The sequence below is a fragment of the Coenobita brevimanus genome, chromosome 25 (assembly GCF_032717465.1).
Source record: "Coenobita brevimanus isolate Jiangsu-jjx chromosome 25, ASM3271746v2, whole genome shotgun sequence".
Taxonomy (NCBI): domain Eukaryota; kingdom Metazoa; phylum Arthropoda; class Malacostraca; order Decapoda; family Coenobitidae; genus Coenobita; species Coenobita brevimanus.
The window spans coordinates 15,431,420-15,447,096 of NC_136978.1; the positions used below are offsets into that span (position 1 = coordinate 15,431,420).

General features: G+C 42.7%; 1 protein-coding gene across 1 annotated transcript in view; it reads right to left on the reverse strand.

Annotated features, from left to right (window-relative positions):
* Window positions 1-6,512: 6,512 nt before the first annotated feature.
* LOC145393726 (uncharacterized) overlaps window positions 6,513-15,677 on the reverse strand; it is a 33,098-nt gene continuing 23,933 nt past the window's right edge. The window contains exons 2-5 of the mRNA XM_080267770.1: window positions 15,267-15,435; window positions 13,942-14,037; window positions 7,796-9,032; window positions 6,513-7,615 (exon numbers count right to left, since the gene is read on the reverse strand). Of these exons, the coding sequence (XP_080123896.1) occupies window positions 6,513-7,615; window positions 7,796-9,032; window positions 13,942-14,037; window positions 15,267-15,435 (2,605 nt within the window). The remainder of the gene's footprint in view (window positions 7,616-7,795; window positions 9,033-13,941; window positions 14,038-15,266; window positions 15,436-15,677) is intronic.

A 15,677-nucleotide genomic window follows, 5' to 3' on the forward strand; every position in this document is an offset into this window, starting at 1 on the left:
ATGCTCCAACATGCTTGCATGCATCAGACTTGGTCACCAAATGGCAATTCTCCAAGCAGCTCCATCTCCAGCAGCCTCGATTATAGTCCTGAGAGTACCTCTGAGGTTACATTCCCAAGCCTCATGAAAAGAAGGGCTCATGAGGTCACAGATCATAGACTGAAAGCTAAATACACAACTCTAACAACTTACTGAGGGTGGGGATGGAGGTGGGAGAGAAGGCTTGACTTACTGTGATCAAGGGATGTAATTATTAACTCTCATAACCTGCAATAATTCACAATCAAATTAAGAGCAGTAGTAATAGCATTACCCTTGTCTGCTTAACCATAGGTAAAAAACTGCTTCTCTGGAGCTGTCCTACATGTACAGTGCAATACATACACCCTGCAAAGGAAGTGGCACCCCCCTTGTGGAAGACAGTGCCTTGCAAGGGGTTAAACCAGGGCTCTTCCCACAGCAAGGAACAGGGGAAATATGAGGAGGTTTGGCCAAAAACTGGGGACAACAACTACTTAGCTCCACACAGGGTGCATAGTGCCACCACATGTCGGTGCCATGTCAGCACCAATTAGATTTGGTGTATGGTAAATGTAACTGATATACTCATATCTGACCTCTTTGGGGTGTAGAGGCCCAAGGCTAGGCTACTGTAGTAAAGAACATTAAATAAGAAACTGACTTCAGCACCTGGTAACATTTACATGATAGAAAAAGCTATGACCACCTCTGGGACTTGAACCACAGGGTGTAGACCACAGTGCATTCCACCTTGTGACCTCTACCACCATGCCAGTGGGTGCTAATATTAAGGTGAAGAAAGAAAAACCAGAAAAACGATTATAAAACCAATAATAGGTAACCACTATGGAGATATTTTTACATGAATAATTGGCCAAGATGGTTGACAGGAGGAAAAAACAAACAAACATACATTGCCTATGAAAAATGATTATAAAATTATATCACCAGTGGCTTCAGATACTTCAGATTAACCCATGGCCCCTTGAAAATGCAACATGACCTTCTGTATGAGAACCACTGCTTTAAGCAGACAGATATCAATGACCTTAGTGAAAGGTCACTCTCCCATGTATGGCATTCTGAATGGTGAAAAGAGCAATGGATCGACTCCTAAGCTCCCCGAGCCTGGGATTGTTACTCCCATCATTCATCATCACACCAAACTCTCTTTCTCACCTAAGGATGGGGTGAGGTACTCCTCCCATCAACAATGAAAATACCAGGATGGCATCTTTAACATGGCTGCAAGCCCCCTTCCTAAAGGTGCTTCCAAAGAGGAAGTGCAGAGAGCATATAAATTTAAAAACATCGGTACATATGCTGGTGAGATGAGGCACTAATTTATTACTCTATACACGGCCTTCAAATTAATTGTACCATCAGCACACAGAAGTATGTACATGAACATTTTAACAAGTACTCAAAATTCCAAGTCTTTGGAATACAGCTCTGATGATATTCATGTATAATGCAGAATACTGTACATACTATAAAAATAATCTTCTTATGCAAAGTGATAACAGTCAACAATGGTGATGATCTTAGTTTGCTTTGTTAAACTGGCAGTTTTAAAAAGTGGAACTGGTCTTCAAACTCTCAAAGCTGACAGAGTGCTGTACAAAGTGCAGTACAATCAATCTGGTTATCAAATTCACCTGTAATGGCTTATAAACAATCTTAAGCAATTACTCTTTTCTGATGTACCACCATGGTCAGTAAGGTGGTATTATTTAAATATACGAGTCCATATCTGGAATGCTAAATCAAAGCTGATATTGTACTTTCTTTTACATACTTAAAATATTTCAGATATTTCTTAAAACTGGATAAAAAGCATTTGTACAACACAAGTACCTGTATGTCCAACACAGTTAACACTATACAAAAACACTGGTATGAGATCTACTTCTTATGAGTTTTTATACTATCCTCTCTTTCCTAACCCTTGATAAGAAAAACGTAGGTAAATAATAAAAGCTACTAGGTGCCCTCAAGAGTTTTCATGATGGTAGTGAAGCATGTGTAAGGGTAAATGGGCATCTAAGTGAATGGTTCATGATTGGTGTGGGTGTGTGACAAGGTTGCGTGATGTCCCCATGGATGTTCAATATATATATGGATGGGGTGATGAGAGAAGTAAAAACATGAGTAATGGAGAGAGGGATGGTGTTGGTAATGAATGGTGATGGATGGAATATCTCAAATTTGTTGCATGCTGATGATGCAGTACTACTTGTATATACCAGACTAGAACTTTGTAGACTAATGCAGAATTTTGCTGGTGTCTGTGAGAGTTGTGCTGTGAGAGTAAATGTAGAAAAGAGCAAAGTGCTGTTTACTGAGATAGAAGGTGAATCCCAGTGTGATGTCACAGTGAATGGAGAGAGACTGGTATTGGTGAGAGTTCAAATACCTGGGTACAGTGACAGAAAAGAGAGGAAAATGTGCAAATGAAGTGGAAAGTAGAGTGATACAAGGAAGGAAAGTAGCTGGTGTAATGAAGGCCTTGATGAGAAACAGAGGCTTGAGTGTTGCAGCTGCATGAGGCTTACATGAAGGAGTGTTAGTGCCAACTTTAACATATGGATGGGAGACTATGGTGTGGCATGCAAATGAAAAGTCAGGAGTAAGAACAGTGGAGATGGGACTGCTGAGGAACCTATGTGGGGCACAGAGAGAGAATAGGATATGAAATAAAGTGATTCATGAAAGATGTGGAGTGAGGAAGTCTGTGGACACCAGAATCAAAGAGAGTGTACTGAGATGGTATGGTCATGAAGAATGGATAACAAAGTGGTGAAAACGGTATATATAAGTGAATTTGAAGGAGTAGGTGAGGTAAGCCAAGGAGAAGGTGGAAGGATATGGCAAATGAGTGTGTGAGGAGAAAAGGTATAGAAGACGGTGAGGCTTGGGGACTGACGAGATCGAGCTGGCTGGATGAATGTTGTGAGAAGAAGTGCATGATCAGGAATTTGGCACCCCTTTTAACTCGGCAGCATCCAGACTGACTCTATCGAATATGTTTATGTGGAGCAACAGAATCTGGTGAATGTTTCTGGTGTATTAGATAAAGCCAGGATTCTGGGGGTTTGAATGATGAGTGAATGGAAGTGTGGCCCATTGGACTGGGCAAACTTAGACTGTCTGGACGCTGCTACTCCTCACCGTGCCCTGGGGTGGGAAAGGAGGTCCGGATGATGATGATGATGATGTATTAAAACTGATTATTACAAAAAATTAATAATTTGAAATAATTAATTATTCCATTACTTAATCCAATAACCTGTAATAATGCATCAATCCATTCACCCATCATCTAATCCAATCCATCCATCCATCTATCATCCCATCCTATGCCACCCCATGAGAAGCATAGGAGCCTGGGGCTAGGCAAGTTGGTCCTGACATTTAAGATGAGAGTTCTAATCCAAGAGCCTGAAAAAATCCATCCATCCACCATCTAAACCAATAACCTGAAATAATCCATCCATCCACCATCTAATCCAATAACCTGAAATAATCCATCCATCCATCATCCAATCCACATCTATCCATCACATTATTCAATGACCTGAAACAGTCCATCCATCCATCTATCATATGATCCTAACATGAAATAATTCATGTACTCTTCCATCCATCAATTAATTCTTTGTTGCCCCATTAGGAAAACAGGGGCCCAGGGATAAACTACATAGTCCAGACATTTAACCCACTCAGCCACAGGATGTCATATTATTCTATTATTTCATCCTACTGATGATCTTGTTTCAGTTTAGGAGTGATGTGTTTGTTGTAGGTGGGGGCGCTCATCATCCACACACTGGATGTGTACTTTTCCCTCTCTCTCTCTTCCTCCCTCACCAGATGACTACACACAGAGTGAGACGCCAAACAGTTTCCTATGCCAGGAAACCACTTCCTACACTGGGTGGTAACCATATAACCAAATGATGCCTCATAGTTAAGTGGGCTATGGTGCTCCAACCAGATGGTGCTTGTATGGTTCCATCTGAGGAGTGGACGGGGTTTCTGTTCATGTAATGCCACTGAGGGGAAAGTGTGGGTTGTCACTACTGACTTAAATGTTTGGAATAAGTACCCTGGTCCTGGGCCTCTAAACTCTTGTTTGATGTGACAAAATGAGACTGGACGATGATTATGATAGAAGCGATGTGGCAAAGAAAGATTTAATGAAGACTACAGATATTTAACCCTTTCACATCAGGCGGCATGTGTACGTGCCACAAAAAAAAATGTCTGTAGCCTTTGGGTGGTATGTATACATGTCATGGACTTTTTATATTCACAGGCAAACTACACATGGCCACTCTCCCTCGTCTTTGGCGGTACTGTCAAAGACGAGGGAGAGTGGCCATGTGCAGTTTGCCACAAGGGCGTGGGAAGTAATTCCATCTTGTGCGGTGTGTGTGATAAATGGGTGCATAAGAGATGTAGTGGTATCAGAGGTAGACTGTGAGATAATGCTGATTTTATGTGTACAGCATGCCGGGGTGAGCAGGTGGAGATTGTCAGACGTGAAAGGATTGAACTTGCTGGTGAATCTCTTGAGTGTGTGGAAGAGTTTTGTTATTTGGGAGACATGTTGTGTGCTGGAGGTGGGGCTGGAGCTAACTCTGTGGCTAGGGTGAGAAGTGGTTGGAAGAAGTTCAAGGAGCTCTTGCCTCTCCTGACATTGAGAGGGCTCTCCCTACATGCTAAGGGGTCTTTGTATGCAGCATGTGTTAGGAGCGTAATGCTGTATGGCAGTGAGACCTGGGTAGTGAAGGAGGAAGATATTCGCCGGCTCAGACGTACAGAAATGACAATGATTAGGTGGATGTGCAGTGCGTCCCTGCGTCCGAGGCCTGGAGGGGCTGGGTTTACAATGGAAGAGTTGAGAGGTAGGATGGGACTGGAGTGTATTGGTGTTGTGATGAGGAGAGGTAGATTGAGGTGGTTTGGACATGTCGAGAGGATGGGGGATGATAATTGGGTGAGGAAGGTGAGAAGTGTTAATATTGGGGGTGGGGTTATGAGAGGTAGACCGAGAAAGACATGGGACGAGGTCATTAAGTGTGACCTTAGGGTTAAGGTACTGAACAGGGAGGCTGCAATGGATCGTGCAGCGTGGAGAGCCGCCATTAGGTGACCAAGGCCAACACATGCAAGCATGTTGGAGCCTTTAAAAAACGAAACAAAACGAGGCCAGCACTGGGGGCCCAATAATGGTTCATATATCAAGAGGTGGCAATACTAAGGTGTTGCCACTACGGGAGCACTTTTATTGTCTCTCAGTGCAGTACGAGATGTTTCCGCTGGCATGGTAGCCTCTGGCTGCTCTAATTACTACTTGGAGGAGTTCCAACATCACACTTTTTCCATCCATCCATCATCCAATCCTATGTTGCCCCATGAGGAACATAGAAGCCCAGGGATAGGCATGTTGGTCCTGACATTTAAGGCGAAAGTGACCAGCCTCACTAATCCACGAATGGCATTACGTGAAAAATAAACCCCAACCACCCCTTGGATATAAACCTTCACCAGCTCAATCCAACTGGAGTGCTGTAATTACCCACTAAACAACCAGGCGCCAAAATTTGGTTATATGGTTACCACCCAGCATAGTAAATGGTTTCCTGGTGTACAGGAAACCATTTGGCTTGTCACTCAGTGTAGAGTCATCCACAGGCAAAAGGAAGAGAAAAGAATGAAGGAAAGAAAGACAGATGAGGGAGTGTAAAGTCACCTGTAGGCAGAAGGATGAGGAAAGAATGAAGGAAAGAAAGACAGAAGAGAATGGAAGGAAAGAAGGATGGAGGAGAGGAAAGGCCAGACGCCTGAGGGCAGCACTACATCGAGTGAGTGGATGGTAAGCAGTTCTGATAGCTAAAAAAAAAAACAGTAATTACCTTGTTCTTACATCATGTTAGACATCATTTTCCCCAGAAAATTATGGTTTATTCTTTAGTGTGGAACATTTTATAAAAAAATTCTCTTTATCTCAAAACCCCCATGTGTGGGACATCCAGCGAAAAAGGACACCCCCGAGGTGGAAGGGTTAATCCTCAAGCTAAAACAGTTTATCCTATGCTGCATTAAAACCTCTGGGGTTGGTATGAATACAATGAAGAATGCATCATCATCATAGAAAAGTGGCTTAGGAAACAGCTGTTGCTGCTGCTAATAATAATAATAATAAAATTACAGACCACTGCAAAAATTCAGCAGAGGTTGTCACTCTACTAAAGAGAAAGAAAGAAAAAACACACATTATCAAATCTATGAAATGTACTGAAAAGCAGAGATGGACAATTTTACTATCACTGATAATGATCACACGGACCCTAACTTCCTGAGACACATTTCATATAAAAGGCAACATTTGAGAATATTCATCATCAACTCTGAAAAGATGCACTATAAAATTTTAAAATTTTTTACTCCATAACCTAATATATTACAGATGTAATGTTTATTTCTCATACATGAGAATCTGGTCCTAAATCATTTTCAGTTTTGATTATATTAGAATTTTCTAATGGCAAATGATGGGCATGATGGCCTTGATGAAGGAAAGGATGGTGGTGATAATGCACCTTGTCTTTGCCTTGCTTATCTTCATCCTTGTAGAAATGTGAATGTTGCTGGTTTTGGTTCTGGTTGTGATGGTGTTCCACAGATGCCATATCATCACAGTCATTACCATTATCAATGAAAGTCTGAGGTATATTTTGGTGAGAATGCAAATGTTGGTGATGGAGAGGGAGGTGTTGTTGGCTAGAGAGTGAGAGTGAGGAGTCTCTATAAAACTGTTGTTTGTCTGATCTTTCGACCTGCAAAAGATGACCATGGTGGTTTGGTTCTAACTGTTCATGAGAGCCAACAGGCAATACAGGTGGTGCCAATTGTGTATGAATACTGGATGGCTCTATGGGAGATTGACCTTGTTGCTCCAACATATATTTATGTTGTCTCAAGGGTTCCTGTACATGTGTATTATGTCTGGAGTTTTGTGGCAAAGGATCCTGTTGCATATTATTATGCCTATTATGGTGCTGTGTAGTATGACAAGTCTGATCATTGTCCAATGGTAATGAAAGGTTATCATGCAACTGTTGAGGTGTCTGTGTGGTGTGGCACGATTGATCATGGTCTAGTGGTGATGGCAAATGGTCATGCAGTTGTTGAGGTGTCTCATGTGATAAGCTGTGATTTAAAGAGTAATGAGAAACTCGACTAGAACTGTGTTCGGTCTGTCGTAAGTATGATGAATGCTGACTGTTCTGAGATAACTGCTGCTGCTGACTGTGTTCTTCTGCTAACTTCATTATGTTGTCTTCTGATAACTGTTTTAGAGCATTTTGTTGATGCACCATCTGCTGGTACTGGTCTGATGATGAATACCGTATGTGGTCTGGAAGCTGTGTTGGTATATGAGGTAGATGTAACAACTCTTGTTGGAGGGGCACATGTACAGGGTCATCTGGGCAAACATGGCTGGAGTGAATATGCTGCTTACTGCCATTATCTGAAGTGTAAGTAAACACATCCTGACCATGATCAACATGTTTCTCTAGAGCAGCTGTGAACAAAGGCAAAGATGAGACATAATGGTGAGGTGAAAGAGCTGAGGATGCAGGATAATGGTGAGGTGAGAGGGATGATGGGTAATGATGAGGTGAAAGTGAAGGTGATGGGTAGTGCTGAGGAGAGGAAGGCAAGCGATGAGTCTGATGATGGTGGGAGTTGAGATCATGGTCACTGCCTGTCACTCCCAAGGCTGCTGTCAGTAACTTCATTGCATCCACCTCCTTTGAATCATTATGAAGTGATGTTACAGCTACATGCACTTCAGGGGATTCAAACTGGTAAGAGGGACACCTACAAGGGCAATATTTCTTATGGGCTTTCAGCTGTCTTCTTCGGAAAAATGTCTGATCACAATCATCACAAATATATTTATCCCTGATGTGTTCACTGCTATCATCATCTTGTGGAGACACTGTAATGGTTGTAGAATTTTTAAGTCCTGGGTGACTTGACCTCTTATGAAATGTCATTTCCTCTAGTGAGGAGAAACCACTCTGACACAAAGGACAGCTAAATGGAGCATCCTCAGTTACACTGCTATTGACACTCTGATTGGGACGTGATGTACTTAATAATTCTTGCTTCTGTGCCTTGATTTCAGGAGACTGGCATTTACTGACACTTGAAGATGAATTATAACTATGAATTTTCATATGTTTTGTTAGAGACCCTCTTTGGTTAAATGCAGCCCCACATTCATCACACACATATGGTCTTTCTCCTTTATGTATTCTCATGTGGGAACGTAATGACTCTTTCCTTTTGAATGTCCCATTACACTCTTCACATCTGATTGCTCCCTTTTTATTATGAACTCGTTTTTTATGCTGAGTTAAATACTTAGGGTTAGTAAAAGTCGACGGACATTTATTGCACTGATAAGGTCTATCACCTCCATTGTGAACCATCTTGTGTGTTTCTAGCTTTTTGGCTTGGTTAAACCCTGCACCACAGACTGTACACAAGTGCTGCAATTTAATCATATGCAATGCAATGTGCTTCCGTAGATTCTCTTTCTCACGAAACTTATAGCCACATTGATCGCATTCCCATGGCTTATGATCAGAGTGAATTCTTTTGTGACGCTGCATTGCTGCTCGCTGAGTGAATGATGACCCACACACCTCACACACAAATGGTTTTTCACCTGTGTGTCTCCTCTTGTGGCTTTTTAAAGTAGACAAAAGACGAAATGCTTTACCGCACTCCTCACACGTGTATGGCTTTTCCCCTGTGTGTTTCCTTTTGTGTGTAGCCAACATGCCTGCACCATTAAAAGCCACATCACACACATCACACTTGAATGGTTTCTCTCCACTATGTAGACGCTTATGAACTTTTAAGCTGCCAGACTCAGTGAAGCGTGTCTCACATACGTCACATCTGTAGGGCTTTTCACCTGTGTGAACCTAGGAAGGCAACACACATCAACAAAGATTACTGTACTATAATTTTTAATTAATTAACTTACATAAATCTACAGTAAGGTTTCTCACATGTGTGACCCCAAGAAGGAAAGGCACATCAATGGAGATTATTGTAAAGAACAGTACAGTACAGTACTGCACTAGAATTTTTGAAGAAATATCTTATATACATTAGGTCTATAGTAAGGTTTCTTCCCTGTGTGAACCTACAAAGGAAAGACACAATGGCAGTGAATACTGTAAAAGAATTCTAATTTAATTAACTTACATATATCTACAAAACAAAACTACTTTACTCGTGCTTGTTGACTGACTGATCCATTCATGGTTAAGAATGGGAAAAAGCACATGTACTGTATTGTTGTTAATTTATCTATCTATCTATCTATACACCTAGGCTAATTCCCCCAAGGAAAGGGAGGTAGCCAAGACAGGACGACACACTCCCCATTTACTCGTCCATTCAAACACATTCATTCGCATCTTAGCCCCAAAGGGAAGAACGGAGAGATCCTCACCGCACCACACCGCACAAGGGTCAACTGTGCAATGCAATCAGTGACATCCGCAGCAGGGCCCGACAGCAGAGCTGGTTTACCCCTGCCACATCATAACAGACTCATCCCCTTACCCGCACCTGACCTGACTAGCTGATCAGACCAAATGCGGGAGAATATCCCCTCAGGGCTGCGTCATCACTTATTCATTCACAATTTCTCTCCATTTATTTCTGTCACGCACAGCCACTCTTCCTTGCTCAACAGACATCCCTCTCGCATCCAGCGCTCTCTTCACACAGTCCATCCATCCTATTCGTGGCCTTCCTCTCAGCCTTACACCTCTCACTTCAGATCTAGTTATCTTTTTCACCAATCGCTCATTATCCATTCTCTCCATATGACCAAACCATCGCAACACCCTCTGCTCAACTCTACCAGCCATCTCCCGAACAACTCCAGTTCTCCTTCGCACTTCATCATTTCGCACTCGATCCATACGCGTCACTCCACACATACTCCTCAGACACCTCATCTCCATTACATTCAAACTTTTCCTCTCTGCTACACCCATATTCCATGTTTCAGCCCCATATAATGCAGTCGGTACCACAACACCCTCATACAGCCTTCTCTTTACATCCATTCTAAGCGAACGACATCTAAACACTTTTTTCATTCCTCCCAGCACCTTTCCTACTTCATTTATTCTAAACTTCACTTCTGCATCTATTCTTCCATCCACAGCAACATGTGACTCTAGATATTTAAAACACTCTACCTCCTCAAGCAACTCGCCATTCAAAACTATATTCATCCCCCTACCATCCACCAACCTCTTACACTTCATCACTTTACTCTTATTCTCATTTACTTTCAATTTCCTCCTTTCACACACCCTTCCAAACTCCTCTACCAACTGTCTCAATCCCTCCTCTGAATCAGCCACCAGTGCAGTATCATCTGCAAACAGGAGCTGCATCAGATTCCACTCTCCACCATCAACATTCGCCAGACTCAGACCTCCACCTAAAACTCTTGCATTCACCTCCCTTACAACACCATCCATGTAAATATTAAACAACCAAAGCGACATCACACATCCCTGTCGCAGCCCCAGTCTCACAGGAAATCACTCACTCACAGCATTTCCCACTCTTACACACGCTCTACTATTTACATAAAAACTTTTCACCCCTTTTAGTAACCTACCATCAAGTCCATACAATCTTAAAACAGTCCACAAAGCCTATCAATTCTATCATATGCTTTCTCTAAATCCATAAATGCTCAAAACACATCCTTGCCTTTCGCTAAATACTTTTCACACGCTTGTCTCACCGCAAACACCTGATCCACGCATCCCCTCCCTCTCCTAAAGCCACACTGCTCATCAATCACTCCCTCTGTACCCTCTCTAACTCTCATAATTAACACTCTACCATACACCTTACCTACAACACTCAACAGACTTATACCCCTAAAGCTAATCAATTCATACTTATCACCCTTGTCTTTATACAACGGGACCACACAAGCATCTGCCCAGTCAACTGGCACCATACCTTTCACAAAGCACACATTCAACAATCTTACTAACCAGTCAACAATAGTCACTCCACTACCCTTCAGGGATTCCACAGCACACCCATCCATACCTGCAGCTTTCCCTGTTTTCATCTCCTTTACTGCCTTCTCCACTTCCTCCTTCGTGATCAAAGAATCATTCAACTCTCCCAACACATTTATTCCTTGCACCCTTCCATCCGCCACAATCTCAGCCACCCTTTCCTCCTCTACATTTAACAATCTTTCAAAACACTCTGCCCATCTCTTCCTTACTGCATCCATCTCAATTAACATCCTTCCATCCTCCGCTTTTACTCGTTCTTCCTTCCCAGACTCTCCCTTTCGCACCCTTTTCACCTCCTTCCACAACATTTTCTTATTCTGTTGAAAATTCTCTGTCAGCCGCCTACCCCACCTCTCATCTGCTGCCACTTTAGCATCGCGCACAGCCCTTCTCGCCCTATTCCTCTTTTCCTTATACCTTTCATATAACATCTCATCCTTCCTCTGCAGCCACACTTCATATGCACATCTCTTCTCAGCCACAGCCATACTTACTTCCTTGTACCATCATTCACTTCCTTTTCTTACACCACCACCCACATGTCTCACATCACACATCTCTTCTGCATGCCCCACCACAGCACTCTTAAATAACTGCCATTCCTCCTCCGCACTGCCATTTTCCCGATCTTTCACTGCGTTCCACTCATCGTTCAATTTCTCCTGATACTCTATCTTTTTCTCTCTTTTATCCAACTCACTCACTTTCAAAATCTCCCTGCCACACCTAACCCTTCTAGCTCTCACCCATCTCTTACCTACTCTTAACTTTCCCTCCACCAGGTAGTGGTCAGACATACCTCCACCCTCCCCTCTCAGAACTCTCACATCCAACAATCTTCCTATTACATTCCTAGACACAACCACAAAGTCCATCAAAGCTCTATCAACAACCCTTCCACCCTCCTGTCTCACCCATGTATACTTATAAATAACTTTCTTCTCAAACAGTGTATTTCCAATCACCATCTCTCGCTCAACACATATCGCTATCATTCATTCCCCATTTTCATTTCTTCCAGGCACACCATGCATACCAACTACACCTTCAACTGCTACATTTCCCACTCTAGCATTCAGATCTCCCATCATTACCACATTCATATTTGCTCCAAAACTCTGCAGACACTCATCAACATCATTCCAGAAAGACTCCCTCTCTTCTTCATCCCTTTCACTACCAGGCCCATATGCACTCACAAACACCCACAACTCACGTTCAAATTTCCCTTTCACCCACATCAGTCTCGATGACACCTCCTTCCATTCAATCACACACTGCTGTACTTCCGGACTCACTAACAAGGCCACACCTTCTCTTGCCCTTCCTCTATCAACACCTGACAATCTTCCATTCACACTTCCAAACATAGACTCACCCTTCCCTTTCATCTTCGTTTCACTCAAAGCTAACACATGCAACTTTCTTTTCACAAACATTCTCCCAGTCTCCTCTCTTTTAGCCTCAATCGTACTACATCCACGCACATTCATTGACCCAATCTTCAGGGTACGGGGATAACTCCATCCCCCATCCCTTTCTCTGGCCTGTCTCTTTTTAGGAACTAAAAAACAGAGGAGGGGGTCCCTAGTCCCCTCACCCCGCCCCTTTTAGTCGCCTTTTATGAAACGCAGGGAATAAGGTGGCAGTATTCTTCCTAACACAACCTGGCCGCAGAGTAGTAGTACCACCCCATGGTGCGGCCAGATTGTGTCCCCCCCGCCACAGGGGGGACAAAAGTAGTGCAACTTGATTTTTTATATTTGATCGTTTGTCCTTGGTCACTGTACCCCTCGTTTACAGTTCTGCTGCTGTTGGATTTAGCATGCTGCCAGGCAGGTTTGTAAAATATATAAAATACATTTTAAGTCATCTTCAGTCATCCAATGGCTGACTCTGATCCAACTGTTTTTCTTGCAGTTTTACAGTTGTTCAGCCATTCATGAACCAGAGCAGTCACAACATTCCTTCCTACTTCAGGAGCTTCTAGGCACCAGTATAGTACCAAGAGGAATAGACGAAAGCTGGTAAAGACAAGGCAGACAGGAGCAAAAACAAAGGGGTACCACAGTGTTGGATTAAGTAACCTCCTCCTGTGACCGAATGAAGGTTATTAATCTGTCGTTCTGAAAATTATGCACTGTCTCATGGATGATGTGTTGCCTGATATACAATGAATAACTTACCCATACCTACTTGTGATGCTAAAGAGAAAACAGGGAAATTAACATACTCAAATATTTTTTTTGCTTTGACTGATGATGTGCTTTTGTGTTTGCCACCTTTTATCCCCCCCACCCCTTACTACCACAATGGGGCCTCACAAGCTCCTGAAGTATGAGAGTTATGACAACTCTGGTTCACGAAAGGATCAACAACTGTAAAACTGCAAGAAGCCCTGGTGAACCAAAGTTGGCAGCTACATGAGTGAAGATGGTCATCAAGGCAAATTTTATACATTTTACAAAACTGTTTGGCAGCATGCTCAGTCCAACAATAACAGTACTGTAAGTCAGGATTACAATGACCAAGGACTAATAACCAAATAAATTGTTGTTGTAATACTTTTCTTTCATATCCCTTCTATACATAATTTAATTTATGTATTATATGGTGCAATGAATAAGTCGATGATGTTTCCTGTAGTGTACTGCCATTTTTTTTTTCCAAACTGTACACCACTAAAAAGAACATCATACTACTGAGAAACTAAGTGAATTAATGACCACAGATTAAAGTAGTAACAACAAAAATGCTTTACCTTGCGATGTCGAATAAGCATAGCCTTAGCAAGGAATGCTGTGCCACACTCATCACAACTGAACTGTCGCTCTCGGGAATGCGTCAGTTCATGCGTCTGAGGAAGACCATTATCCAGTCAAGTTCCAAATACTACAGTATATACTGAAAAAGATACCCCTCCATATTTTGAGTGCACAGCTTCCATACATACATCACCTAATCCTGTGTTGCCCCATGAGAAGCATAGGAACCTGGGGCTAGGCAAGATGGTGCTGACATTTAAGATGAGAGTGACCAGTCTTATTCATCTCTGAGTGGCATTACATGAGCAATAAACCCTAACCACCACTGACACAGGCTCAATCTGGTTGGAGCGCCTTAATTACCCACTAAACCACCAGGCGCCATAGTTGGTTATATGGTTACCACCCAGTGTAGTAAACAGTTTCCTGGTGTACAGGAAACCATTTGGCTTGTCTCTCATCATAGAGTTACCCGCTGACAGAAGGAAAAGGAAAGACAGAGGGAAAGAAGGACATAAGAGAAAGGAAAGGAGGAAAGGGCAGCCACCCAAGAGCAGCATCACATTAAGTGAGTGGATGGCAAGTGCCCCCACCTACCACTTCACATAGTATTATTTTTTCTACCATAAATATTGCTATACTGAGGCTGATAACAATTTGACCAAGTGCACAAAAGCACAGAGTGGTACCTGTGATCAGGAAAAGCCTTACAGCATGAGAATTATCCATTATCAACTAATTCTACTGTTATCATGGTTGCCTCACACCTGGGAGGTATTACCATGAGAGAGTGAAGTGTGGCTGCTACAAGCTGAGTAACTAATCACATGACCATTCACTCTTGGGCAGAGACCTTAGTCATATATGTCAAGTCCTAGCAGAGATTATCATACATAAAAGTCTTCAAACAGACTGTTTACCTCTTTTCTTCAGTATCCTTGAGGTTATGAGAGAAAGAACAATAATGCTGACATATTTTATGGATGTCCAGGCATCTAAAAAAATGAGGTTGGTGTGGACTGGGAATATGTTTACTCTGAACAGCTACACAAAAACAATTCAAAGGTCTTAGACAAGCAACCTGTGCCTGCTCAGGGTCCAGTAAAACTGGGAAGGCTTGTGTGTCTGTGTGGAATTTAAAAACTGGGCAGGCTTGTGTGTCTGTGTGGAGTTTAAAAACTGGGCAGGCTTGTGTATCTGTGTGGAATTTAAAAAATAGGCAGGCTTGTGTGTGTCTGTGGAATGTTAAGAGGTGTGAATGAAGAATGTAAAAAGTACAGGTAATTGATAAGTTTAACCCCTAGGGTGGTACAGTACTTGCCCAGGTGCCCGAAACCACTAACAGGTTCTTGGGCTCCATGAGGGGCTGGGGGGGTTTGCAGTGGTTTGACCCCAACGCTGTCCTCCTCCTCTGCTCTGACAGCCTCTGAGGGTGGACCCGCGACGAATATGCCGCCACTCCAGACTCAACTCCACCAAGACTCAATGCCCTAAGGCCACTTGCCCATACAACATTTGGACACAGCAAAGAAACCACCACCACAGTATACAAACAATATACAGTATATGGCTGAGATATGGTTATCATCCAGCCCCCTTGAATTATCAGAAGAGGGGATGACTCCATTGCTGATACCTGTCCAGGATGCAACAGAGTACCCCATACTATTAAGTACATTATGGAAGAATGCACTGCACACAACTGCCTGCACCAACAACACGACATACACTC